General features: G+C 41.8%; 2 protein-coding genes across 3 annotated transcripts in view; both read right to left on the minus strand.

Moving 5' to 3' along the window:
- Positions 1-883: 883 nt before the first annotated feature.
- On the minus strand, positions 884-8,160 carry ATP5MG (ATP synthase membrane subunit g). Its single transcript, XM_045894934.3, has 3 exons — positions 7,850-8,160; positions 2,372-2,532; positions 884-1,086 (listed from the first exon to the last, which is right to left on the minus strand). The coding sequence occupies exons 1-3, from the start codon at positions 7,899-7,901 to the stop codon at positions 988-990; spliced, it is 312 nt and encodes a 103-aa protein (XP_045750890.1). The 5' UTR covers positions 7,902-8,160; the 3' UTR covers positions 884-987.
- Positions 8,161-10,787: 2,627 nt separating this feature from the next.
- The window catches only part of UBE4A (ubiquitination factor E4A), a 35,194-nt gene continuing 20,386 nt past the window's right edge, over positions 10,788-25,595 (minus strand). For both annotated transcript variants that reach the window (XM_045894920.3, XM_054512263.2), the window contains 8 exons: positions 24,948-25,135; positions 23,011-23,111; positions 22,782-22,895; positions 20,108-20,282; positions 16,608-16,788; positions 16,020-16,167; positions 14,200-14,357; positions 10,788-13,028 (listed from right to left, as the gene is read on the minus strand). In XM_045894920.3, the coding sequence (XP_045750876.1) occupies positions 12,899-13,028; positions 14,200-14,357; positions 16,020-16,167; positions 16,608-16,788; positions 20,108-20,282; positions 22,782-22,895; positions 23,011-23,111; positions 24,948-25,135 (1,195 nt within the window). In that variant the 3' untranslated portion in view covers positions 10,788-12,898. The remainder of the gene's footprint in view (positions 13,029-14,199; positions 14,358-16,019; positions 16,168-16,607; positions 16,789-20,107; positions 20,283-22,781; positions 22,896-23,010; positions 23,112-24,947; positions 25,136-25,595) is intronic.

A 25,595-nucleotide genomic window follows, 5' to 3' on the forward strand; every position in this document is an offset into this window, starting at 1 on the left:
CTGAAGGATTAATACTCTACTGTGAGCCATGACGCTTTTCCAATATGCAGTTAGCTTCTGGTTATCATCAGCTGGTAATGCATGTTTTGCAATAGCTGCAGGAGCTACAATGTATCTAGAAATATACCAATAAACCATTCAAAGATGGTAAAATCCCCAGAAAAGCCAACGAATGATTAAGTCTCTCCTACATCCTCAATAAAACAGCTCAAGAAGACAGACTGATCACAAGCATTTCTGTTTATTTCAGGACATAAAGGTACTATTTAGAACCACGGAGGATACTAAATTTATAACTATTTAAATATCCATAGGGTATTTTATTTTTGTAAAGATAGGCTCTAAAAATCATAAACTGAATAGATTAATAATATAACACACATCAAAATTATATTTAAAAAGGAGGTGGTGGCTCTCAGTAGCTCTGTCCTGGTGTTAAAGACAGTATAAAGATATTTACTTAGAATACCACCAAGTACTCTAACATTTGTAAATGCAGGTGTTACCAAAGTCTATCTCTGATTCTAGCAAAGAGAAACCATCCAAATTTTATTCTTTATATTACGGACATGACTTAACCGTATCATTTTGGCATGTGGTATTACTATTTTTTCCTACTGTAGCAAATCCTAGTTTTCCTAAGACCTTTCCCCTGACTATTCTGGAAATCAAATAAATTTATCATGTATTTCAAATCTTCAAATGAGAATGTTATCCTCATAAATGTATTTGCCAGGTTGGTATATTCACATATATCCTTTCCAGTTTTAGGCTAAGCAAAAAACATGCCCTTAGAGCTTTATTAATGTATTAAAGGAAGACAACCCATCTTATTATCAAGAGAAACTGTGATCCATGTAGTGTCTGATAGAGAAAACATTGATTTTGATACATTATCTTCTTTTATTCAAATACCAGTCTGATCACACATGGTCCAAGAACACTCAAATAATAAGTCACATATAAACAGATGTTAAAGATTGGTCTTCAAACATTATAGCCAATGAGGCCACGCTTGCCTATGATCTCGCCGACATAAAACCACATCCACACCTCGGTGGCCACCAAACCATTCAGCAGAGCTTCCTGAAAAAAGCAGCACAAATTTTAATGTACATTTTTTTTTCTTACATATTTAAAAGTATTCTTCTCCAGGATTAAGTAACAGAGAATATAAGGATGCTATTCATTTAGAGAGCAGTTTTAGCCAAAGTCAAGATTTACTGATGTTAACTTTGTTCAACTGCTGAGAACACTTGAACTTTCAATTATGTAAGCTAAGTAGTCCAGAGCTTATAAATTCTTTCAAAGCATTCTTTAAAGACCTGAACTGACTTAACCCTTTCATTATTAGTTTATGAGACACTTTAGGAGCCTGACAACAACCCACATCCTGGAAAGAGCTGACACATTTGGACAGGGCATTCATGTGAAAGGATAGCTATAGGAAGGTAAGTCTCTGAATAGACATTTCTGTCTGACCAAAGAGAATTTGTTGAGAGATGAAGAGCTCTGTCTTCCCCTTTATTCATTTATTATGTGGTTTAACTCTTTCCAAGTATTCAATAATGACTCAGTTTCACAGATCAATATTTTATTGCCCTGAGAGAAAAAGCACATGATTGGTTCCAAAAAAGCAATGTTGCATCCAAGTGCAACTATGGATCTTGAAACTCTAGTTGAAAACAGTACCCCTCTACAACAAAACTGGGCCTTTTCCTTTTAGCACCTGGATGTGAATTTTAATTTTCCCCTTTAAACTAGAATAACTATATTTTCCAGGGTGTAGATTCTAAAGTCAGCAACAATTTAGTTTATTTAGGCTTTTTGTATCCTGTGTTTGACTCAAGCAAGCAAACATAAAATCCAAGTTCCAATTCTTACAGTCTTTAGATTTTATCTTAATGCGATTCAGTAACCCTTCATATTACATGATATGCTTGCTAGATTTTGGTATTTTTATCTTCATGTGTTAGCCGCCTGATAGTCCAAGAGATCTTTTGGCTAAACTGGGAGTATTTCCAGGCCTACAGATGAAAAAAAGTATAGAATCAGCAAAGTAAGCCATCCTCTTTTAGTATACTAACCAAAATAGGAGAGGAAAAAAAAAAAAAGCTGCCCAGTAAAAATGCTCCTTTCTTTGTTATAAGACTAATAGGAAATGAAGACATAAAATAGCTGAATTATTTCAACCTCGATGACAAAATTAGAAAGGTAAATATTTTTCTCAGCAGTCAAGAAAGAGATGATCTCTCATTATGTAGGTTTCAGCCTCACTGGAAAATACATATATTAATCAAAACAATCAGAAAAATCCCAAGGGAAGACATTTTCTGTTATGCACATACGTTTTCATTTAGCCCATAGTTACCTTAACTGTGAGCTGTTTGAAGCTACCGGTTTGAGCACTCTTGACTATTTTTTTCAAGCTCTGAATAGCTGTAGGGATCTCAGCAGGGGTTGGCGGAACCAGCTCAACCTTGGCATAGTGCCAAAATGTGGCCAGTCGAGGCTTTGAGTAAGTCACAGCAGCTGGAAAACAAAACAAAACAAAACAAAACAAAACAAAAAACCAGGATGAACTCACTAGAGACCGAAAGAAGCAGATGTGTGGGCTGGACACAAATATTTATTCATGCATCACATTCATTCACTGCTTGTACCAAATGTGCACCCGGTGTGAAAAGTCAAAGCTGCTCCCTGGTAACAAGAGGCTTTTAAAGATGCAGAACACCTGTGTCACAGGGCGGTTCAATCAGGCAGGAAGCTATAAGCACATTCAATTATGTCAGGACTTCACTAGTGGCCAGCTAGTACTGTTACTTCATTTATGAATGGCAAATCTAGTTAACTGCTAAAGTTGCGAGAAGTTGGATTCAGAAGCAAGAAAACAGCAGCAATGTAACCAAATTTTCTTGGTACAGAGAGCAGAAAATTTGGAGGCAAAGAGTGCAGAAGGGGAGGGAAGGAGCTACATAGAAAGGCATCCTTAAGAATAAGATTAAAACTTGTCACATTGTTGGCTACAAATCCAGATGGAATTATACCAATTAAGGGCCCATTTTTGGTATCCTCATCAATATGTGAATTAAATCTTTCTTTAACAAAAGCCCAGCTGCTCCTCCTTCAAAACAACACAAATAATAATAATAAAACCTACATGTATTGTTCAGAGCAGCCAAACTCAAATCTATTCCTATGCTGAAATTCCTCAACGTAGTTACTATTTCAGAGAAAAAAAAAATTCTTAATAACCAGGGTAGATGTAAGATTATGGTAGTGATTTCAGCAAGAGAAAAGCATTTTATTTTTTTTAATTTTTAAAAAAGATTTTATTTATTTATTTGACAGAGAGCAAGAGAGCACAAGCAGGGGGAGCAGCAGAGGGAGAGGGAGAAGCAGATTCCCTGCTGAGCAAGGAGCCAGATGTGGGACTTGATCCCAGGACCCTGGGATCATGACCTGAGCTGAAGGCAGATGGCTTAACCGACTGAGCCACCCAGGCATCCTGAGAAAGGCATTTTATAAAAAAAGCTACAAGACAAACATAATAAAAACAGCACACTTGCATGAACATCCATAAACCGCCTACTATTCGAAGATGGGGGGTACCTGGGTGGCTCATGCGGCTAAGCGTCTGCCTCCGGCTCAGGTGGTTCTGGGATCCTGCATTGGGCTCCCTGCTCAGCGGGGAGTCTGCTTCTCCCTCTGCCCCTCCCCCCTGCTCATGCTTGTGCCCGCTCTCTCTGACTACTCTTAGAATTACTATCTGCATCATCCTTTGTGCTTAGGGCCATGGGTAAATCTTTAAGCAGACACAAGGCTTTCACAGATAGTTCTACATAGAACTGACAGTGCCTGTAAGATGGGGCTATCACAGAGTACAAAATCTTGTGTAACTGTCTTTACAATTATCTTCAACACAGATATTTCATCCTTTTTTTTAAAAAAAATCAGTACACTGTACACAAACACTATACTTTAGTTGGCAAATTTGTTTTCCAGGGAGTACAGGCTAAAAAGTTTGAAACTGCTTTACATATATACAAGGGATGAATAAAACATAAGTAAATGAATGGTGGATGATGGGAGCCAGGTTTCTCACTGTAGGAGAGGGAAGTTACAAACAGGCAAGAAAAGAAGCAAAAATAAATCCCATGGTACTGGATTAGAGTTGGAGACATTCATATGAACTCATGTGTAGTTTACTATATATACAGATGGATAAAAAACCCACCATGTATATGCATATATACACAAGGGTTACTATATACACACCCCCCCCTTTTTTTAAAAGATTTTATTTATTTATTTGAGAGAGAGAGAGAGCACATGAGAGGGGGGGAGGGTCAGAGGGAGAAGCAGACTCCCTGCCGAGCAGGGAGCCCGATGCTGGACTCGATCCCAGGACTCCAGGATCATGACCTGAGCCGAAGGCAGTCGCTTAACCAACTGAGCCACCCAGGCGCCCCAACACGCACACCCTTTTTAAAAAAAGATTTTATTTATTTACTTCAGAGACAAAGTGAGGGAGAGAGAGTACAGGAGCAGGGGCAGAGGGAGAGGGAGAAGCAGACTCCACTGCTGAGCAGGGAGCCTGATGCGGGGCTCGACCTCCGGACCCTGGGATCATGACCTGAGCCGAGGGCAAATGCCCAACCAACTGAGCCACCCAGGTGCCCCCCCCCCCCCCCTTAAGAGAGCCTAGAAGCAATGATATTCTAGCAGTCTAGTAGCAGGAAAGATATTCAGTGCCTAGATCTTAGTTTCAAAGTACCACTGTCCACCAAAAGAAACTAGGGCTCCTTGGAGAAATGGCTGATTCTAAGGCTGGGGCAGGGAAAATGTAACATGAGTTTGAAGATTTTGTAGTACAAGAAAGGGGGTAGGTCAATGGACAGAGGCGCCAACCTGAAAGAGTTCTCAATGGCCAAGGCTGCAACGATCTGAACAAAATAAGTAACATACTATTGGAGGTAAGAAGTAGGAAATAAATGTCCATGAATCCATACAATACATGACTGAATAAACAAACAGGGAAGAACTAATCTTTCTCATAGAATCCCATTTAATTATATGTAAATACTCCTTCCTACAGGAGATGGAATCCCTGCTGTGGGCAGCTGCTCCCCGCCCCCTCAACACACAGGGCAGACTAGACTTAGGTACTTGCGTCTGGAGAACAGATGATGCGAAGGGACAAACAGTAACTTTACAGTGAGCAACCTACCAACACTACCATAACCAAATGATGAAAGCTAATTTCACCAGTGATGTTATATGGGTATCATGTACATCCTGATATGTAATTATAGCACTTCACTTTTGTGGTATTCTTTCTCAAATCCCATAGCTCCAGACTAATCTTGAGAAAAACACCAGACAAATCCAGACTGGAGAACATCTTTATAGGATACCTAGAGAGGTACCTACATAGATACTTTAAAAACTGACAAAGTCGTGGAAAGTAAGAAAAACTGCCACTGAAGTGTTACACATCAGAGGAAACTAGGGAGATTAACAACTCAATACAATGTGGAACCTGGATGGGCTCCTGGAACAGAAAGAGATTAATGGAAAGACTGGTAAAATCCCAATAATGTCTCAAGTTTAGTAAACAGGAAAAAAATTAGACTCTGTGACTTCTCTGGGGAAATCTAATGATAAAGTTACTTATTTCTTTAACCTTCTTTGTGCCCCCAGGGGAATGAACAGACACAGTAATTTTTGTTTAAAGTAAACTCTATATTAAAAAAAAACAAAACAAAAAACCTCTATGCCGAACATGGGGCTCGAAATCACGACCCAGAGATCAAGAGTCATGCTCTACAGACTGAGCCAGCCAGGTGCTCCTATAGCCAGTTTTTAAGAGATTTATTTATTTGACACAGAGAGAGAGAGAGAGAGAGCACACGAGCACACAGGCAGGGGGAGCAGCAGGGAGAGGGAGAAGCCAGCTTCCCGCGGAGCAGGGAGCCCGATACGGGCCTCATCGATCCCAGGACCCTGAGATCATGACCTGAGCCGAAGGCAGATGCTTAACTGACTGAGCCACCCAGGTGCCCCATTAGTAATTTTTTAAAAAAGAATTTATTTTTAAGTAATCTCTACACCCAATGTGGGGCTTAAACCCACAACCCAAGATCAAGAGTTGCATGTTCCATTGACTGAGCTAGCCAGGTGTCCCAATTTTTATTAGATACTTAACATTCACATTTAATACACTGAATTATGTTACAAAGCAAAATATATTTCACATTTAACAGTCTGGCCCTAGCTGAGATCTTTTTTGAGTAGTTTTGGAAGAATAACAACTGTTATGTTTTAATAACTCAAAATAATATAGGAAAGAGTTTGTTTCTTAATAAAATTTTCTTTTAGTATTACTCTTCTTTTTGGATTTTATTACTAAAATTAGTTTGCAATCCCACCACCTGAAAGATGTGAAAGCCATGCTCAGGGCAAAAAAAAAATCCACCTCTAACTTAGAAAGTTGCTTCAAGTCACCCACAAAGTCCAAAGGATGAAGCCACGATTCCGTCTCTTTTTATTCATGTAAAATTGTAGAGCTTTACCACAACAGGTACCGTGATGCTCTTACTAACACTGCAAACTTAAGCTCTTTGGGAAAATGTGTAAATTAGTTGACTGTGGGGTTGTATAGGAGAGACTCAAGCATTACTGTATTTATTGTAACTCACTGGCTGCTGATGGGAGCAAAGGAAGGAGATGAATAAACCAATCACAGTAAAACAGGTTCAAAAATATTACACGTATTTAGCAAATTCTTTGCATCCCCATTTCAGAATCAAACCTGGGTGAAAGCTATCTAGAGATCTGTGCTTCAACCGCTCACGAGAATATCGCACATCCAGTGAAGCCGCTTCCCTCACTTTATTTCATCTCACTCGGGAAACAAAATGGAATAGCTTGCTACCTAGCAGACAACCGCAATATTTCCTGACAGAAGAGGCCACTACTCAGGGCTGTGACTATTCAGGGTTGTTCTGAGGTACAGCGGTCTGCCAGTAAGACTTCGGTTTTTTCAAACTGAAAAGCTCCATGAATATCAAGCTAGAATGATAAAGATCAGTTTACATACATCCCTTTCTATGTTTGTGGGAGCAGGCATACTCGTCCACAAAGTCCAATTCCACCGGGCGCCTGGGTGGCTCAGTCGGTTAAGCGACTGCCTTCGGCTCAGGTCATGATCCTGGAGTCCCGGGATCGGGTCCCGCATCGGGCTCCCTGCTCGGCGGGGAGTCTGCTTCTCCCTCTGCCCTTCCCCCCTCGCATGCTCTCTCTCTAATAAATAAATAAATAAATAAATCTTAAAAAAAAAAAAAAGGTCCAATTCCACCTAAAACTTCCATTAGATAATCTGGCCAGGCCAGAAGGCAAAGTCAACGTTCAAAAGCACCCCCCCCCCAAAAATGCATGTAGACTTCCAGATACCCCGTTTGCGACCCAGACAACCTGATGCGGCCGAATTGACGGTACTTTCACTCGCCTCTGCCCTCCCTTTCCCTCGCTCGGCCGCAAGGCCATACCCTCCACATCCCCACTCCTCGACATCTGAGGGGGCGTCATGGCGGGCGACCGCAGCCTTCCCGCACATCCCTCCCTTCCTTCGCTGTCGCGGTCCGAATTCCGAGCTTCTAGGGTGTACAGAGAAGCCAAGCTGCAGGCCAGGCGGGCGGAACGGCTAGCGAACAGTCGCAGACCGGCCCCTCCTCCCCCTAACCCCCCACCGGCCGTCCCGCCCCGGCTCCCGCGGGGCCCTCGAGGTGCCACCGCCCGCGTCCTCCTCTCAGGCCCTCCCGCCCCGGCAGTCCGCCGCCGCACTCACCGTTCACCAGCGCCGGGGCCCTCTCCGCGAGGTTACGGACAAACTGGGCCATGGTTCCAAGCTGCCAGGTCCGCCGCCCCGGACGGCCGCTGAATGTCACCCCCCGGAAGGACCCGCCGCAGGACCCCGTTCCCCGCCCAAGGTCAGGCCTCCTCTTTCCGCGCCGGTCCAAGGTATTTAGGTGTCCTGTTATCTTTCCGGAATCTAGCAGGCCGAATTATTCTCTTCAGTCGCAGAGGAGAAAGTGGAGATGAAAAGGTGAGGTCAGAGAACACGCGGAGAGCGGTGGGCTTCGGCGGAGGCACAGGCATCTCTTGGGGCAGCCGCTCACGGAGGTCCGGAAGGCCGACGGGCGGTGGATGGGCGCATGCGCTCTGGGCCTCCCGTGCTTGCAGCGGCGCGGACCCGCTGTTCTGCGACAGGTGTTGGCGATTTTCTGAGAGAACGTGGGAAGTTAGGACTGGAAGGCATCTCTAAGGTGTTATAGACATACTCTGTAGATACTTAACATTAGGTCAGGACGATCGTCTTATAAAGGCAGACAGGAGCCTAGGCTAAACATGAAAAGTTATGGGCAGAGCAGGCGCCACATAACCTGTCATGTGATCCAGTCCTTTGCCTCTCTTTAGCTGATCTTTCCTAATTCCGATCTCCCCCGCATCTTGTAGCGGGATCGGAGTCCAGTTCCCCTAATACCCTGTGAGTCGCAAGGAATTACGCAGATGGGAGCAACAAATAATTTACGGAGGGCCTCCAGTATGCCAGGCATTTTGGAATTTAAAGAAAGCCTGTGTTAGGCAGTGTCCCCCATTTAAGAATGGGATTGATAAATGGTCTCCTAGCTAGTGAGTGGCAGAGTTGGGATCTGAAGATGTTGCAGTGTAAACAGGGAAGGGGCCTATGGGATTAGGAGTGGTGGTGATCTGGAAAGATTTCTAGAGAAGATGTGTAACAGAACACCTCTGTACTACAGGGTTGAAACTTTAATATGACTGGAAGAAAAGATTTATCGAGGGAAGTGGCATTTGATGTGAAAAACATAATTACAAGTAATGTACCCTGGAGAAGCCTGAGCAAATCTGATGGGATAGTCAGGTGGAAAGAAAAATTAGGGGTGATATCAAGGATCCAAGAGCATCGTTTCAGTGGAATGATTCAGCTGCCAAGTACTCCAGAGAAGTCAAATTAAGGCTGGGAAAGTTAACTTACCAATATGGAAATATTAGCTGCAGCAGTTTCAGAAAATTAGGATAGAAGCCAGAGTAAGTGAGTATGTTTATAAAGGAATGTGTCAGAAAACCAAATAAGGGGTCGCTCGTGTGGCTCAGTCCTTAGGCATTTGACTTGATTTCACCCCAGGTTATGATCTCAGGGTTGTGAAATGAGCCCAGCATTGGGCTCCACCTGGGTGGAGCCTGCTTAAGATTCTTTCCTTCTCCCTCTGCGCGCCCCCTTGCCCCCCATAAAATAAAACCAAATAAGGGTGTGGAACTTAAGGTAGACACTGAAGATAGAGAAGGGGGATTGATAAAATATCTGAAGAGACAGGAAAGAAGATTGGGGGGATTAGCCTTGGAACCTTGGGGCCTTTTCACGGATGGGATGATGGGAGAGAAGTTTCAAAGTGGAAATTCTGAAGTCTCTATTATCTTTCCAGTAAAGTGGAAGGCAAGATCTTCAGTGAAGGTTAAGTGGGAGGGTCAGAAAGATTGGTGGAAAAAGGATAAAGTTTGGATTGGTGTTGAATTTCTGGACACACAGAAAGGTTGTTGGGCACTGTTAGCAACCACTGATTTGTGGTCACAGCACTCTAAAGTTTGTGTCATTTTTCTCCAGCAGTGGTCTGTAGCTTGGATACTGGAACAGAGAGGAATGACTGGGTCAGTCTACACTGAGGTCTTACAGGGCAGGGGTATAGAAACTAGGGGCAAGACAGGAATGTGACAGTGAATGATTAAAATGAAAGATCTGGGGTTTAGGCCAGATAAAGAAAAGTGAAGTCGGAAGTGAACTGATGAGGAAAAAACATGCCCTAAGACTCCTCTGGATGACTCCAGGGTCCAGAAGTCTGGTAAGGGGGTTAGCTTAGCCAGGTGACCCACATCTGATACCATCTTAAAGAGAAGTGAAGGTCAGAGTCCTCTAAAATTTCAGAGGGATTTCTAAACTGCCACTAGCTTTTCATACTGTAATGAAGGAAGTGATAACAAAGGTTGTAACTCAGGTGTTCATTTATTAAATACAAGCTTTGAACAAACACCCCCAGGCAAGTTTGACAAGAAGTAACCTTCCTGGAATGTTTCAAAATACAGTTATGTAGATCAAATTTTATTTCAATCAATCTTTTTGTTTTTATTTTTTACTTTTTATTTATTTACTTTGTCTAGGTTTTCCTGTGTAGCAGTTAGAGCATGTGCATTATTTCCTCACATGACATCAAGAGTGCAGCATCAGCCTCTCTGGCTTGTAAAGGCACCCAGTAGACTTATGCTCTGGGCATCGGCTGCTTAGCAACCAGCATCAAATAAAGTAATGAAGCTTTTGTAGACTGTGATACCAAATAGCAACTGGCACCTTCACCTGCACCATTAAAAAACCTTTAATGTTTCTTTGTTTTTACATATCCATTACAAACTATATTAAAAAAAAAAACAAACCAAGATTGCTTGATAAACCCTACTTAAATAATTTTCCAAGTTTAGTTATTACCCTCTTGGTAAGCAATACTAGAGCTGATAAAGAGTCTTCATTTTCCTATCATACTCCAGCAAAGCCAACACACAAAACTAGGTATATCAGAAAGTCTGCTCTAATAGATTTAGAGCTGTTTCTGAGTTCCAGATAACAAAACACCTCTTTAAGCTTCCAAGCACATATACACACCATGGTGTACACCAAGATGATAATTTTTTAGTCTCATTTTTGGGATGTTATTAAATTACTTCAAGGAAAGAAAAAAAGGCACAGAGGACACTTGGTTTCCTTACCAACAGTGGCCTTAAGCTATACACTTGCCTTTGTGATGAGTTTAAAGATACTCAGCAGCATTAATGGTGCCGTAGCTGTTCATAAAAAGTTTCAGGAAAAGAAAAAAAAAAAAAAGCTTGCCAGAAGAGGCTCACAATCTGAAGACCACAGAAGTAGAATACAGACACAGATACAAGAGGCAGCATAGAGGTTGTTAACTAGAAAGCTGCTGGGAACAGCTGCCTTCTGAGGTTTTGTGCCCATTTTTCCTCCAATTTTCTCCTAAAAACTCTGGTCTTTTCCCCACTTTTTAAGAAAATGAAAACATCCCATTAGATTGGGTTTGGAAGATAACTGCGAGTAGGTAGCTTATTTTATACACAGTTCATTCTCAGAGAAGTAAAGGAGGATAATAAATATGAAATGAAGCTCATTTTAAGAAAATAAACAAATCCTGTTAACCCAAGCCTTAAAGGCCCAGGTTGCACACTGAATTAATATCTTACATTCTGGCATTTCTAAGAGTCCTAGACTCCTTTTTTCATTTATAAGCACAGCAGTAGGCAACATCTACTTTATACCTAGTGTGGGATGCCCTCTGATGTGAGGTTTTCCAAGTGATGTCATCAAAAGCACATTAAGGACTGCTTATAGCAACTCGTGCTGGAATACCCTAAAACTACCATCTTACTTGAAAGAGGCCATGGTTAAAAATGAAACAGCAACGCCTGTTTCTAGATCATATCACTTGTCACTTACGGTATCTTCAGGCTCACCTAGTGACATAGTCCATAGGAGAATGTACCTCACTTAGCATGTTAAGCTGCGCAACTGAGTAGGGAGCACAAGCTCAACTTGCAAAAGTGGGGCTCGTCCGCCTACTAACTACATGGGGCTATGTGGATATTTAAAATGGCTGTGGACAAGGTTGTGCTCAAATTCCTACTCTGTTAATTGATGACCTAAGGCTGAATTAGAAGCAGCTCTTGGAGGTTAGGTCACAAGCCCAAACAAACATTAACTATATACATGTTATAGTCTCAGAATTTTGTCTAGAGTGTCAGTAAACATGGCCACACACTGCATACATCTTACCGTGGAAGAGACAATATAAAGTGGACTCAGTTTACACTAGACCAATATAAAAATGCACATGGTGTCTATATATACTGAAATATACTGTTGATAATAGTGTCTTAAAATGGCATCTTTTATGGTTATAATATTTGTTCCCTAACTTTTCCTCTCAAGCCTAGTCCTTGTAGCAACAGATTTCCATAAGATAAAGAGGGCCTAACAGCCTCCTTTTTTCTTTCACCTCAGAATTTTCTAAATAAAGTTTAAAAATTCACGTTTGTCCTACCAATCCTCCTAACAAAATATTATGAGGCTGTTTTTTGTGGTGATGATAGCCCCAGGGGAGAGTGTCCTCCATCAGATCTCTGAGTGACAAGATAATGCAAAATTAAGAACTACCAACAGAAACTGCACAAGATTCCTTTTTGAAAATCTCATCTATTCTATTCAAAAGCCCACTCAAACATCAAGGTATCTGTTTTTGTGTGAAAGGTTATTCTGTAGTATAGCAGAACTGTAACAAGAAAAGGGCTGACATCTGCGTCATGAAGACCAGTAAATACCTCAATGACACAGGACTTTCTGATGGTGTCAGCTGTCACTTAAATATGTGACATCATATATTTAAAAGCTGGGCTCACCAAAGGTATTTGAGCAGTTCTTGACAGAGCAACAGTAAGGTGGCAGGAAGTTTTAGTAGTTGAAGTTAATATAACTTAAGGTAGGAAAAGGATGAAGTGTAGGAAAAGAGAACAAAGGGTACAAATGAATGATCATTTCTAAACTTGGTGCTGCTATAATAAGCATAATTTCCTGCAAGCCAAGAGAGCATTGTAAAATTCTTAGGAATAAATCTAAATTGTCATAATTTCAGCAAGAATAGTTCTCTAATTTAGTGAAAGAAAGAAAGAAAGAAAGAGGAACAGAATCAAAAAGAGAAACCACAAACAATTGTTTATCTACATTCTGGAGTTGGTTGTTTTTGGTTTGTTTAGTTCACAGTATTTATTCAAGTTGCTCCTTTTGTTGTTGTTTCCTCTCTGCGAGCCACCGTTGGATTTTTTCTTTTAGTTCTGTGTTTGGCCGGATCTGGTCCATGGTGAGGGGACTACGGTTAAAGGGATCGGTTTGGTCACTGGGACAAAGAGAGAAAGGGAAAGTGGTTATTTCTGTAAGTTCTAACAGCCAAAGCCCAAGCTAGAAAAGCGGGCCCATCTCCCTCTGAGAGTGAAGCCAGACACACTGTAAGTCTGAGTCAGGCGCTGACGTGAGGTTAGAAAGGAGGAGATGAGAGAAAGAGTGATTCAGGAGGTTTCTGGGTTTTCTGCAGATTATTTAGCTACTTGGTCTCTCTGCTCCTTAATAAACCTTATTTCCACATTTCTATTCAGATGATACTTGATTTGATTTTCCTAAGGCAGATAGCCTGCACACTCACGTCAGCATACAGAGCTGCTGGTCGTTTTAGTGACAGGCTCTCGAAATAGTCTAAGGTGTTAGGGGATAAAGCCTTATAGATTGACACCTGATTTAGTTAGCTGTGTGCTACATAAGTAAACGCAGATTATGGATTCCTGACAGGTAAGAAGGTTTATAATATACTTTAAGGGCTGATATACCTTCTGTCTGTATCCTGAGGCCACAATAAAATATAAATTTTCACTGACACTTTGGAAAAGACAGACTGCCTACTACAGCATTATGTGTATAGTGAATGCTTAATACCAGATAGCACAAAGTAGAAAATCCCCTTTTGCAGTGTTTAATAAATAGTATTCCCTTAAATCTGGGTCAACTTATAGAACTTCATTTTAAACAGGAAGAGTTACTCAGTACCCATTTCTGACTAATGCAGCAGGTCCTGCCTGCAGGTTCGGCGGGACCCGTGGCCACCGTGGCCGAGTACGACAGCAGGAGCGGACGGTGGCTGAACCTATATGCGATGGCTACAGCGTCAAACCAGACTTAAACAAACAAAACAAACTTGTCATTTATGTTTTTACAACTTAATACAATTAGAACACGTTCAAGTCTTCAGGTTGACATTATTTATAACATCTGGTAGAAATGATTTCCTCAAGGAAGGAACAGGTAAGGGGTTAGAGCCAGCATTTCTCAACGGAGTGTTTTGTTTTGGATGTTTAAATCCTTAACAATCAAGTGATACACCTCTCTTGAAATCTTATTTCATAAACCAACAATATAGAGCACCTACTGGGTGCATAGTACTGTATTAGGAAACTGGGGGAAAAGGACAGCAAACACACACACATCTGTTGTTTGGCTGCTCTCTGGGGCTAGCATACCTGAGCAAATGTCTGGCAATGGTGGATCTATCCACAGTGACTCTGGAGGATGGCAGCACCACAGGGTCAGACATGAGTGTGCTCATGATGGGATCCAGGAACTCATCACAGGCATCTGCATAGGTCTCTTCCTCCTGTTGTTGGAGGTCTGCTAGAGACTAAGCACAAACACCTGGTTGTTAAGGTGAATTCACAGAGCAGCTGAATCCCAAATATTCAGTGACTATAATCTTAAAAGGTCACTGAGGACCCTTTAGAGCGACAGTGACAATCTCAGCTTTATTTTCTAAACGAGCCAAGAAGGATCTTATAAAAGTGAGTTTAGCATTCAACCCCAACTCCCAAACTTCAGTGTGGCCCAGCTGCCGGCAGTCATGACTAAAGATGGGCTTAAGTGTTAACAAAAAAAGAAACGCATCACATATAAGATCCTCCTGGCAGCAGTCCTACTGTAAATGTCATCACTGAAAAGGGGACGGTGGTAGGAGAGTTATTTGCAGAGTCACTCATGTAGTCAGTGTATGAAAAGCAGTTTCTGATTTTATGTACAAACAGGTATAGGAGGAGTTTAAAAGTAGCTTCAACATTTGATCCCTAACTATGACTCTAGTTCCTCAGGAACCTATCTGGCTAAGCTCTAGGCAAGATGGAGCCCAACTCAATAAAAAAAGTAGTTCAATGAAGGGAACATGCATGTCAACAAGGAAGGTTTTCTTTTCTTTTTTTAAATGAGGAAGGTTTTCTATTAGAGTCTGTGCCATGATTTTTCCTTCTTTGTAACTAACGGAGCTCTGTCAAACTCCAACCAAAGGGATTAGCTAAATATAAGATAGTATTTTCATCTACAAATATAGGACTATGCCCATATAAGCCAACTACTAACTACAAATATAATGAACAGAGAAAATCTATACAAATCAAATGACTAAAAACGACTGATCTTGAATCCTATTTGAAAAAGTTCTGCGTTAGCAATGTAGGTTTTCAAGTCTATTGGTAACACTGTGCAGAAAAGATTTCATAGAAAGTCTACAGAAGTCTGTGCATTCTTCTCTTCCAGTAGAAGCTTCTTTCTTCCTTCCTTCCTTCCTTCCTTCCTTCTTTCTTTCTTTGAGAGAGAGAGACAGCGAGAGAGGGAACACAAGCAGAGGGAGTGGGAGAGGGAGAAGCTGGCTTCCCACAGAGCAGGGAGCCTGATGCAGGGCTAGATCCCAGAACCCTGGGATCATGACCTGAGCCGAAGGCAGATGCTTAACGACGGAGCCACCCAGGCACCCCTAGTAGAAGCTGTTTTTTTTTTTTTTTTAAAGATTTTATTTATTTGAGAGAGAGAGTGAGAGACAGCACAAGAGGGAAGAGGGTCAGAGGGAGAAGCAGACCCCCTGCTGAGCAGGGAGCCCGATGCGGGACTCCAGGATCATGACCTGAGCCGAAGGCAGTCGCTTAACCAACTGAGCCACCCAGGCGCCCCCTAGTAGAAGCTTCTTAAATCAATTTTCTGTTCTTCCCTCTTATGTTGAAAAGAGAATTAAGGATATGGTAGTGATGATAAGATGATATGATATGGTGCTGTATGGAATTCTTTACTGTATTGTATACCCGAAACTAACACTGTATGTTAGCTAATTGGAATAAAAATAAAAACTTAAAAACAAAAACACCCAAAAAAGGCAGTTCTAGTTATTCACTGACCAGGAAGAATCATCTGTTTATATTTTCTCAAGGCAATACCCTTGAAATTAGGGTAACCAGCAGAACAGTTGAGTCAACACAGTGACTTCTATTGAATATGTTAATAAACAAGTCCTCCTCCCCCTCACCTTGATTCTCTCTGCTAAGTTGCTGAAAGCCACAATCATATTCCCGGGCTTATTTATTTTCTTCAGGACTCGGACTGTCTGTGCAAAGAGAGTTGGGGAATAGGAACGTCCATCCTTCGGCACCGTGGCACAGAAGTTCTCCTCGTCCCTGGAAGGTCAGCATCAGAAAGAAACTGAGCATCAGAGGGCAGGTCAGTGAGGGAGAGAACAGCTGGGTTGAGGAACAAGGTTCCCCATCACTTACATGCCATCAATGTTCTTTGGATATAGAAAGATTTCTTCTAATTTTTAGGGAGAAGATCTATCAAGTATCCTGTAACCTTAAAAAGAATACTGCTTTTCTAAACATTGGTTACAACTAGTAAAGTTTATCTTTGCACAGATGAAGGCAGAATGTTGAAAATTTTAAACAGTGTCCCGAAGGTCGGACAAAATTTCATGATTAAAACTACGTAAAATTCCTTCATCAACCAATAGAAATGAACCATTTCTTTTCTATTTCCACGTAATTACCAGTCATTCCATTATCAAAACCCCAAATTAAAACATCAGCATTCCCTCTGGCTTGCCCAATTAAATCTCAGGTACCCAAGATTTAAGTAGATTGTGCAGATATCTGATACGAGTTGCTGGGGTTTGAAGTCAAATTCACTGAAGTCCTTGACTTTTAAGGCCCCCATCTTGGGGCCAACCAGGTGCTGCAGGAAGTAGTTCAACATGGAGATGATGCGCTCAGCCAGGAAAGGATGCACAAAGAGTGATTTGATCTCTAGAAGAAAAGGCAGTCTGTGAAAACTCAACCCGTAAGCCATCTTTTACTTATTATGTCTTAAGAGTTTCACTTGGAGACCTCTGGGGAGTATTTTAAAAATTATATAAGTAATACATTTTCATTGCAGGAATGTTAGAAAACACTGGTAAGCAAAACAAAATATAAAACTACCACCCAGAAATAAACACTGTTAACATTTTGAAATACATCCTTCTAGCTTTTCTGTCCATATTTACAAACATACACATTTTTAAAACGAAATGATGATCATGTGTACCTATTCTGTAACTTACTTTTTCAGTAACTATATCATAACTATCTCACCATTTTGGTAAATATATGTCCCTGTGTTGTCCAACATGGTAGCCACTGGCTGGCCTGATGTGTCTATTTAAATTAGTTTAAAAATTCAGTTCCTCAGTCACACTGACCTCACATCTCAAGTGTTCAATAGCCACACGTGGCTAGTATCTATAGTACGAGTCCAGATTTATAGAGCATTTCCATCAGAGAAAGTTCTGTAGGATAGTGATGATTTGCACTCTTTTTAATGGCCACATAATTTTCCAGTGTGTGACTGTACCTGAAGTTATTTATCCTTATTGCTAGACATTATTTTTACTGCCAGACATTCTATTACAAACATTTCGTATCTATCTATTTAAAAAAAAAAGACTTTAGGGGCACCTGGGTGGCTAGTTGGTTAAGCGACTGCCTTCGGCTCAGGTCATGATCCTGTGAGTCCTGGGATCGAGTCCCGCATCGGGCTCCCTGCTTGGCAGGGAGCCTGCTTCTGCCTCTGACCCTCCCCCCTCTCATTCTGTCTGTCTCAAATAAATAAATAAAATCTTTAAAAAAAGAAAAAAAAGACTTTAAGTAATCTCCACACCCAGCATGGGGCTCAAACTCACAACCCTGAGGCCAAGAATCGCATGTTTCACTGACTGAACCAGCCAGGTGCCCCACCATTTCACTTATTAACTTCACTGTTTCAGTAAGTTATATTTTTAGTCAGTCTATTGACTCCACGACTGATGAGAGTTTAGCTCTTACTTCCTATCCTTCTCTTCCAAATACAAATCCCAGTATATAATCAAATCTTTATGTCACGAAGATTGTAAAAATCATTCACAGCAGAGCCATATAGTGTCCTAATGATTACATACATAAAGTAATATATATACTTAAAAAAAAAGGTATATCTATTTGAGAGAGAGAGAGAGAGCGGGTGCGTGAGTGGGGGGAGGGACAGAGGCAGAGACTCTTCAAGCCGGCTCCCCACTGAGCACTGAACCCAATGTGGGGCTCGATCCCACAACCCTGAGATCATGACTTGAGCCGAAACCAGAGTTGGACACTCAACCGATTGAGCCATCCAGGTGTCCCAGTGATATATATAGTTTTTAATATAACTTTGTAAAAATTAGTTTGCTTATTTTCAGAGTACCAATCACTAAATCTTTCTAAACTCTCCACCAGAAATGTAAAACTCTCGATAGGATCATTTCTAGCAGTTCTGTATTTTTTGGAAATGCTCCTTCTGGAAGCTCCCATCTGTCACTCCAATCTGGACTCCTTGCTCTATAAGCCTGCTGCGTGGTGGTCACACAAGCTCCTTTTACCACAATCCTGGACACTTCCTTTGTCTCCCTCTTATGGGATTCCACCTTCCTCCTCTGGATTTACTCTTTCACTTTGATGGAGTAAATCTTTTTGTAGCTTCTCAAGAAACGGTACACTGGAAGTAAATCTGATACCTTCACCCTCAAACAGAAATGACAGTGTGGCTGGCTATAGCATTCTGGGCTGAAAAGCTATTTTCCACGAGGAGTGTGCTCCAGCTTCCAATGTCACTGTTGTGAAAATCAAAGACATTTTATACTTAAACCACTGTAGATCACCTGACTTTCCTCTGGGACCTTTGAGGGTCTTCTCTTTACCTTGATCTCCTGAAATGTCACAATGTCACCTTAGTGTGAGAATTTAAAAGGTCCTTGTGCTGGGCACATTGTGGCCCTTTCAAGTTAGAGGCTTTTAGTCTTTGAGAATTTTTGGTATTATTTCTCTGATAATTTCCTCTACTCCATTTTTCTCTTTTGAGACTTTTTGGATTGATCCTTTGTTTTCTTATCCTTTTCATTCTAATTTCCATCTCTTTTTCTTTCTGTTCTACTTTCATGGAAGAGCTCCTTAATGTGATCTTCTAACCCTTCTGACAAGTAAAAATTACTTGTATTTTCAATATCCAAGTGCTCTTTCTTGTTCTTTGAATAATACTTATTGCCTCTTTGTTCTTGTTTTATGGATGCTATCTTCTCTTATTCCTCTGAGATTATAAAGATTTTTTAAAAAGTTTTCATCCAATATCTCTGTTTCATGTTGGAGGATTTCCTCAAATGTTTGGTGATCCTTGGTTATCGTTTCGTATGTAATCAGTATAAAATTATTAATAAAATATTTTACTTTAAAAAAAATACTAAGTTTTGAGATGTGTATTTTATAGTTCTAGCACATCTCAATTCAGACTAGTCACATTTAAAATGCCTGATAGCTATTATGTGGCAAATGGCTACTGAATTGGACACTTAGCTTGAGAGGGAGTGGAGATAAGTGTCTTTGATCTACCACATTTAACCAGAGTTCAAAAATGGTTTTCAGGTTAACATATACACAAACTCGGGGCGCCTGGGTGGCTCAGTTGGTTAAGCGACTGCCTTCGGCTCAGGTCATGATCCTGGAGTCCCGGGATCGAGTCCCGCATCGGGCTCCCTGCTCAGCGGGGAGTCTGCTTCTCCCTCTAACCCTCCTCCCTCTCATGCTCTCTGTCTCTCATTCTCTCTCTCAAATAAATAAATAAAATCTTTAAAAAAAAAACAACAAAAAACATATACACAAACTCCCCAGATACATTTATATGGCTAACTTGTTCTCCAGAAAAATTATACCAACTTACGTTTTCTGGCAGCCGTGTGAGGGTGAATGTTTCCCACATCAACAATAGGCATCATTTTTTTTTTAAGGAGGTTCCATGCCCAGTGTGGAGCCCAACGCGGCACCTAACACGGGGCTTGAACTCCCGACCCTGAGATCAAGACCTGAGCTGTGTGATCAAGAGTTGGATGCCTAACTGACTGAGCCACCTAGGTGCCCTGGGCATCATCCTTCTTGAAGCTTCTCTAGTAATTCATTTCCCTCTCAGACTGTGGAGGGTACTATTGCCAGAGTCTGAGTTCATAGTTTCAACTGGGCTGACCCCTCAAATGAAGCAGATCTTGACCACTGGAATTTTTGGGAATATGGTGCTTTGTGTCCTTACCTGATGTCAGAAAGGCAAGGGTACCAATTGTTTCATTGGACATGATGTTATGGAAACGTGCTAGCTGTCCAAACATCTGTAGGCCAGCCTCCTTCTCTCGGCGGGCTTCTGGAGTCAGACTATCCCATTCACCTCGGTCTTTCTCAATCTGTTGAATCTTTATCTTGCTCAAATACTACAGAAACCAGAGGTGAAATGTATCAGAGAAGAAAGTGCAGTTGAAGGGAAGATGATAATTAAGCGGTTCTATTTATTTTTAAAATTTATTTATTTGAGAGAGCGTGAGAACAGGTGGAGGGACAGAGGCAGAGGGAGAAAGGATCTCAAAGATTCTGTGCTGAATGCAGAGCCTGATGCGGGGCTTGATCCTACCACCTTGAGATCACAACCTGAGACGAAATCAAGAGTTGGATGCTCAACCAACTAAGTCACCTAGGTGCCCCTTAAGCGGTTCTATTTAAAATCTAGTTTGTTTTTATTTTATTTTTCTAAAAAAGATTTTATTTGTCAGAGAGAGAGAGAGAGAGCGCGCGCGCAAGCATGCACAAACAGGGGAGCGGCAGGCAGAGGGAGAGGCAAGCTCCCTGCTGAGCAAGGAGCCCGATGTGGGACTCCATCCCAGGACCCTGGGATCATGACTTGAGCTGAAGGCAGATGCTAAACCAACTGAACCACCCAAGCGTCCCTAAAATCTAGTTTAGTAACCCGGGAAAACCAGGGACTATGTAAGAAACGTGAGCCTTTATTTCTCAGCATAGGGCTGAAGCTCCATAGATTTGTTTTAGCCTGGGAGGACTTGTGGGTAGTTCCCATATGTGTATTATAGTCTCTGAAATAGAAAGGAGAATAAGTAGTATCATGTTTGAAACCTAGGCAAAAATAAATAGGCTAAAGTGAAAAAAGGGACAAATCCTTCTTAAAAAATGAAAACAAAACAAAAACAAAAACAAAACCCCAAAAAACAAAAAACAAAACCAAACCCAAAACTGCCTATCAAAAAACAAAGCTCTATCAAATATGCAAGATGTCTGGAAGGAGAAGCATAAATATTAAAAACCGTCTACTTCTCATCATTCTTGCAGTCCTATGACAATGCCATCTGGTGTCATTCTTTGTATCACAGAGCTCTTGCATAGAAGGGTCTGTTTATTACAGGACTTGTTCTTGTTTTCTACGAAAACCTATCTAAAATCTAAAAGTACGGGATTATGAAAAAAGCAGGAACTCTCCTCACAGATTAAATACAAGTTACTGGGGGACTGCTAATCAATATGAGGAGCGTGTGGCTGTCTAACAGGCCGCCTTCACGACTTACCTGCCTCATCTCCCCTTGGGCCCCAGCCTTAGCTTTCTTACACTTGTCACAGATAAGGGAAGGTTGTTTTTTTTTTTTTTAAGATTTTATTTCTTTATTTGACAGACACACAGCGAGAGAGGGAACACAAGCAAGGGGAGAGGGAGAGGGAGAAGCAGGCTTCCCGCTGAGCAGGGAGCCCGATGTGGGGCTCAATCCCAGGACTCTGGGACCCTGACCTGAGCCGAAGGCAGACGCTTAACGACTGAGCCACCCAGGTGCCCCGATAACGGAAGTTTTTAATAGGAGCAAGAAGCAGCTCCATGAAGGATGAGTAAGGACATGATGATGCACTGAAGTTGCTGACAAGCACCCGGTGTAGACTTTGGGACACTCGTGTTTCAAATGTAAAGATTTGGGAGGCTGCGGATAGGTGGCGAGTACTGGTAACTTGCAGCGTTTATATGAAAAAATAACCCAAACCAGAGATTTTTTTCTTCAAGGAGTGGTGCAAAAATCAGACTCTTTCAGGAAGGGGATAAGAATCATTGCCTTAGTGAGTCACTGTTATTGATGCGTTGGGATGGAAAATGGTTGAAAGTCATTGACCAAATGCGAGGTCCTCGGATTTCTTTCTGTGCTGCTGGCCTGATTAATCCTGCCAGTGTATCTTAGTTTAGCTTCATCACCCTTTCTTTACCACTCTCTGCCAAAATATCATCCTAGTTTATGAGGCTTCAATGACCCTTATCTTGGTCTCTAATGGAATAATACCTATTAAGCTCTGTAATGGCAAGGCTCATGGTATACTACTACTCATAAATTTTTGGTGTCCCAATTGGTACTATGGGCATAAAGACTGCTCTACTGTAATTTGAAGGTAAAAAGTATGTACTTATCATTATTTGATAAGGGCAGTTAAATCTGTTTTTTTTTGAAGATTTTATTTATTTATTTGACAGAGAGAAATACAGTGAGAGCAGGAACACAAGCAGGGGGAGTGGGAGAGGGAGAAGCAGGCTTCCCGCCGAGTAGGGAGCCCGATGCGGGGCTCGATCCCAGGACCCTGGGATCATGACCTGAGCCAAAGGCTGACACTTAACGACTGAGCCACCCAGGAGCCCCAGTTACATCTGTTCTAAAAAATTTTTATTTAAAGATTTTTGAGAGAGAGAGAGAGAGAGCGCGCGCACGCACAAGCAGGGGGACTGGCAGGCAGAGGGAAAAAGCAGGCTCCTTGCTGAGCAGGGAGCCCGACGTAGGACTTGATCCCAGGACCTGATCCCAGGACCCTGGGATCATGACCTGAGCTGAAGGCAGACGCTTAACCAACTGAACCACCCAGGCGTCCCCCAAAAATTTTTATATACTTATTCTTACCTGTATGGCTTCATCCAGGAGGAAGATGGCATCGTTCATTAGCAGGTTAAGAAAGCGGAGGAAAAGTGGGGGATTCATGGCTTCTAAATTCTTAGAGGCATAGTCAGCCAAATCCTGTAAGTCCCAGCCCAAGACAAAACCATTTTAGTCCTGAACCACAACTCACTGGGGCTTATCTGAAGTAAAACTCAAGAGAATTCAGCTTTGGCTTCACCAAAAACTCGCTCACCTTAATGCTCTCTCGATAGGTATCTGTTCCCCACATGTACCTTAGGATGGGATACATGGGACGTCGGTAATTAAACTTCTGTTCAAATTGATGCGGGTCTCCTGGAATAGGGTAAGAGCAAAAACCCAGCAAAGGTGGTGCTACTAGAGGAAGAGTAAGAGCTTCTGCCTGTGGAGCCATTTTCTTGGATTCTGAATGTTGTCAAGACTACTGGCAAGATCTGCCCTGGGAGTTTACAAAGGCCCAGAGTGACAGCCGAGTGTTTATTTATTTTCTTACGGACAGAACAAGAGGGAGATAGACATGAAAGATACTGCCTGCAGAAAAGGACAAGGACCAAGCTGTACCCTAAAAGCCAGGGGAGACAAATGCTTCCATATCCAAACGTAGAGTACTTATCAGACTTTGAATGAGGCCTCTGAACTGGCCATTGTGGCAGTGACAGCCGTGTGCTGAACGGGATACTAAGTAACCTCCATATTCTTCATAGATAACATCCCCGCTGCGAAACGAACTGGTTCTTAGTTACTCTGAAAAATCAGGTCAGGGTCTAAAAACCTGAGGCTTATACTGTTTTGACCCATCAAAGGAACGAACCACAACATCTCTGTAGCTTGGGTCATACAATGAAAGAAGATCATGGGATCTGGAGTCAGAAGATCTAGGTTTTCCTTTTGGCTCCACCTAATTCAAGTCTCTTAACATTTTTTAACTTCTACTTCCTCAGAAATAAAACAGGAATTATAATACATCCTCTACCGCTGCATGTAAAGGGTTGAAATGGTCATATAATAACTGCAGTGACTTATTGTGACTATGTATGTATTATGAAGATGTACATGCACTATCTCATTAGTCGTCACTTCAACCCATTTTATAGATGAGGACACTAAGGCTCAGAGGTATGTGACAAAACCAAAATCCAAATGGGAAAGGCACTCAGTACAATGTTAAATGTCTCTTTGAATATTAACTGTATTTATCACTGGATGGTAGGACAACTTTTATTTTATTTATTTAGAACATCTCTTTTAAAAGGGGTCTTAAATAAGTGCCTAACATATATTGTTTACTGGTTGAGATGGGGTACAGTTTTGATCTCAGGGTGGTGAGTTTGAGCCCCATGTTGGAGATAGAGTTTACTTAAAAAAAAAAAAAGAAAAGAAAAAAGACCTGTCCCACTATTCTGCAGATAAAAATAAATACCTGGGGTTGGGGCGGCTGCGTGACTCAATTGGTTAAGCATCCGACTCTTGATATCGGCTCAGGTCACGATCTCAGGGTTGTGAGCCTGAGCTCTGCATTGGGCTCCACACTGGGCATGGAGCCTGCTTATGATTCACCCTCTACCTCTTCCCCTGCCCCTTCCCCCCACTAAAAAAAAAAAAAAGACCTGGGTTGTAATCGAACAGGCTACTTAGCTGGAGCTTAATTAAATCAAGCATATAATAAGAATGTGTGTGTGTGTGTGTGTGTGTTTTAAGATTTTATTTATTTATTTATTTGGGAGAGGGAGAGAGAAGGAGAGCGCACGAGTGGAGGGAGGGGCAGAAGGAGAGGGAGAAGCTGACATGGGCCTCCATCCCAGGACCCTGAGCCAAAGTCAGCCGCTTAACCAAATGAGCCACCCAGGCGCACCCCCTTGTTTTTCTTTTTGAGGTGAGATAGAATTGACCTGATTCTACCACTTAGTTGTATGACACAGACAAATTATCTTTTCGAGCATTCATGTCCTTATATGTACGACAGGGATAATACAGTAAAACTTGCCAGATGGTGACAAATTAATGAAACAATGTTAGAAAAGCACTTGGCATCAAGGCTGGCACATAGCAGATACTCAATAAATGATGGCTGCTGGTATTTTTCTGACATTAAATACTGATCAAGCTAGGAGACTCCACTAGTATCTGCTTCTCAGTTCTGGACTGCTTTACCTGTAAACTCAATGTCCACAAAGACCTTGATTAGAGCTTCTGCAAGGTGGGGTGCATGGGGAAAGTTGCAGAACACACGTTTCCGGTGGAACACACTGGATACCAAGGGATTTGGAGTCTGGTCCAGGTGGGGCATCACTGCTTCCAACACCTCAGCCAGTTTGGCCCTTAGGTGGGGATTCTTCATCCTGCAAAAAGTGCAGAAAGCAAGCTGAGCAGGTAGAAAACTCAACTCTCAAATTCATGACTATTTTCTCCACAGGAGGAGCCAAAACACCCTATACCACTGTTGGGAGGAGAAAACAGGATTCTGTAGTGTCAAGGCTGTCAATTTCTGGGGGATGATGCAGGGTACAACCTCACTCAACTTTTGAGATCACAGGCTACCAAGTATGAGGATGAATACTCAAGTTTCTATTTAACGCTTAGCCACTCTGTTTACTTCTCTACAATAATCCATTGTTTATTGCTTACATTCCCTGACCGTTTCATTGAGGATAAACTTGCCTTTCTAAGTTTCCTGAGGGCCAGGGTCAGGACGCAGTTCTTCCACGTTACTTACGCTGCACACCACGTGTGCCTAATAAATACCAGTTGACTCATGATTTCCCACTGGGTCTGCTTAGCTCAGTGAAGGATTGGCTTCTA

Source organism: Mirounga angustirostris, unplaced genomic scaffold (genome assembly GCF_029215605.1).
Source record: "Mirounga angustirostris isolate CCGP_5_RB_7025 unplaced genomic scaffold, mMirAng1.0.hap1 SCAF_13, whole genome shotgun sequence".
Classification (NCBI taxonomy): domain Eukaryota; kingdom Metazoa; phylum Chordata; class Mammalia; order Carnivora; family Phocidae; genus Mirounga; species Mirounga angustirostris.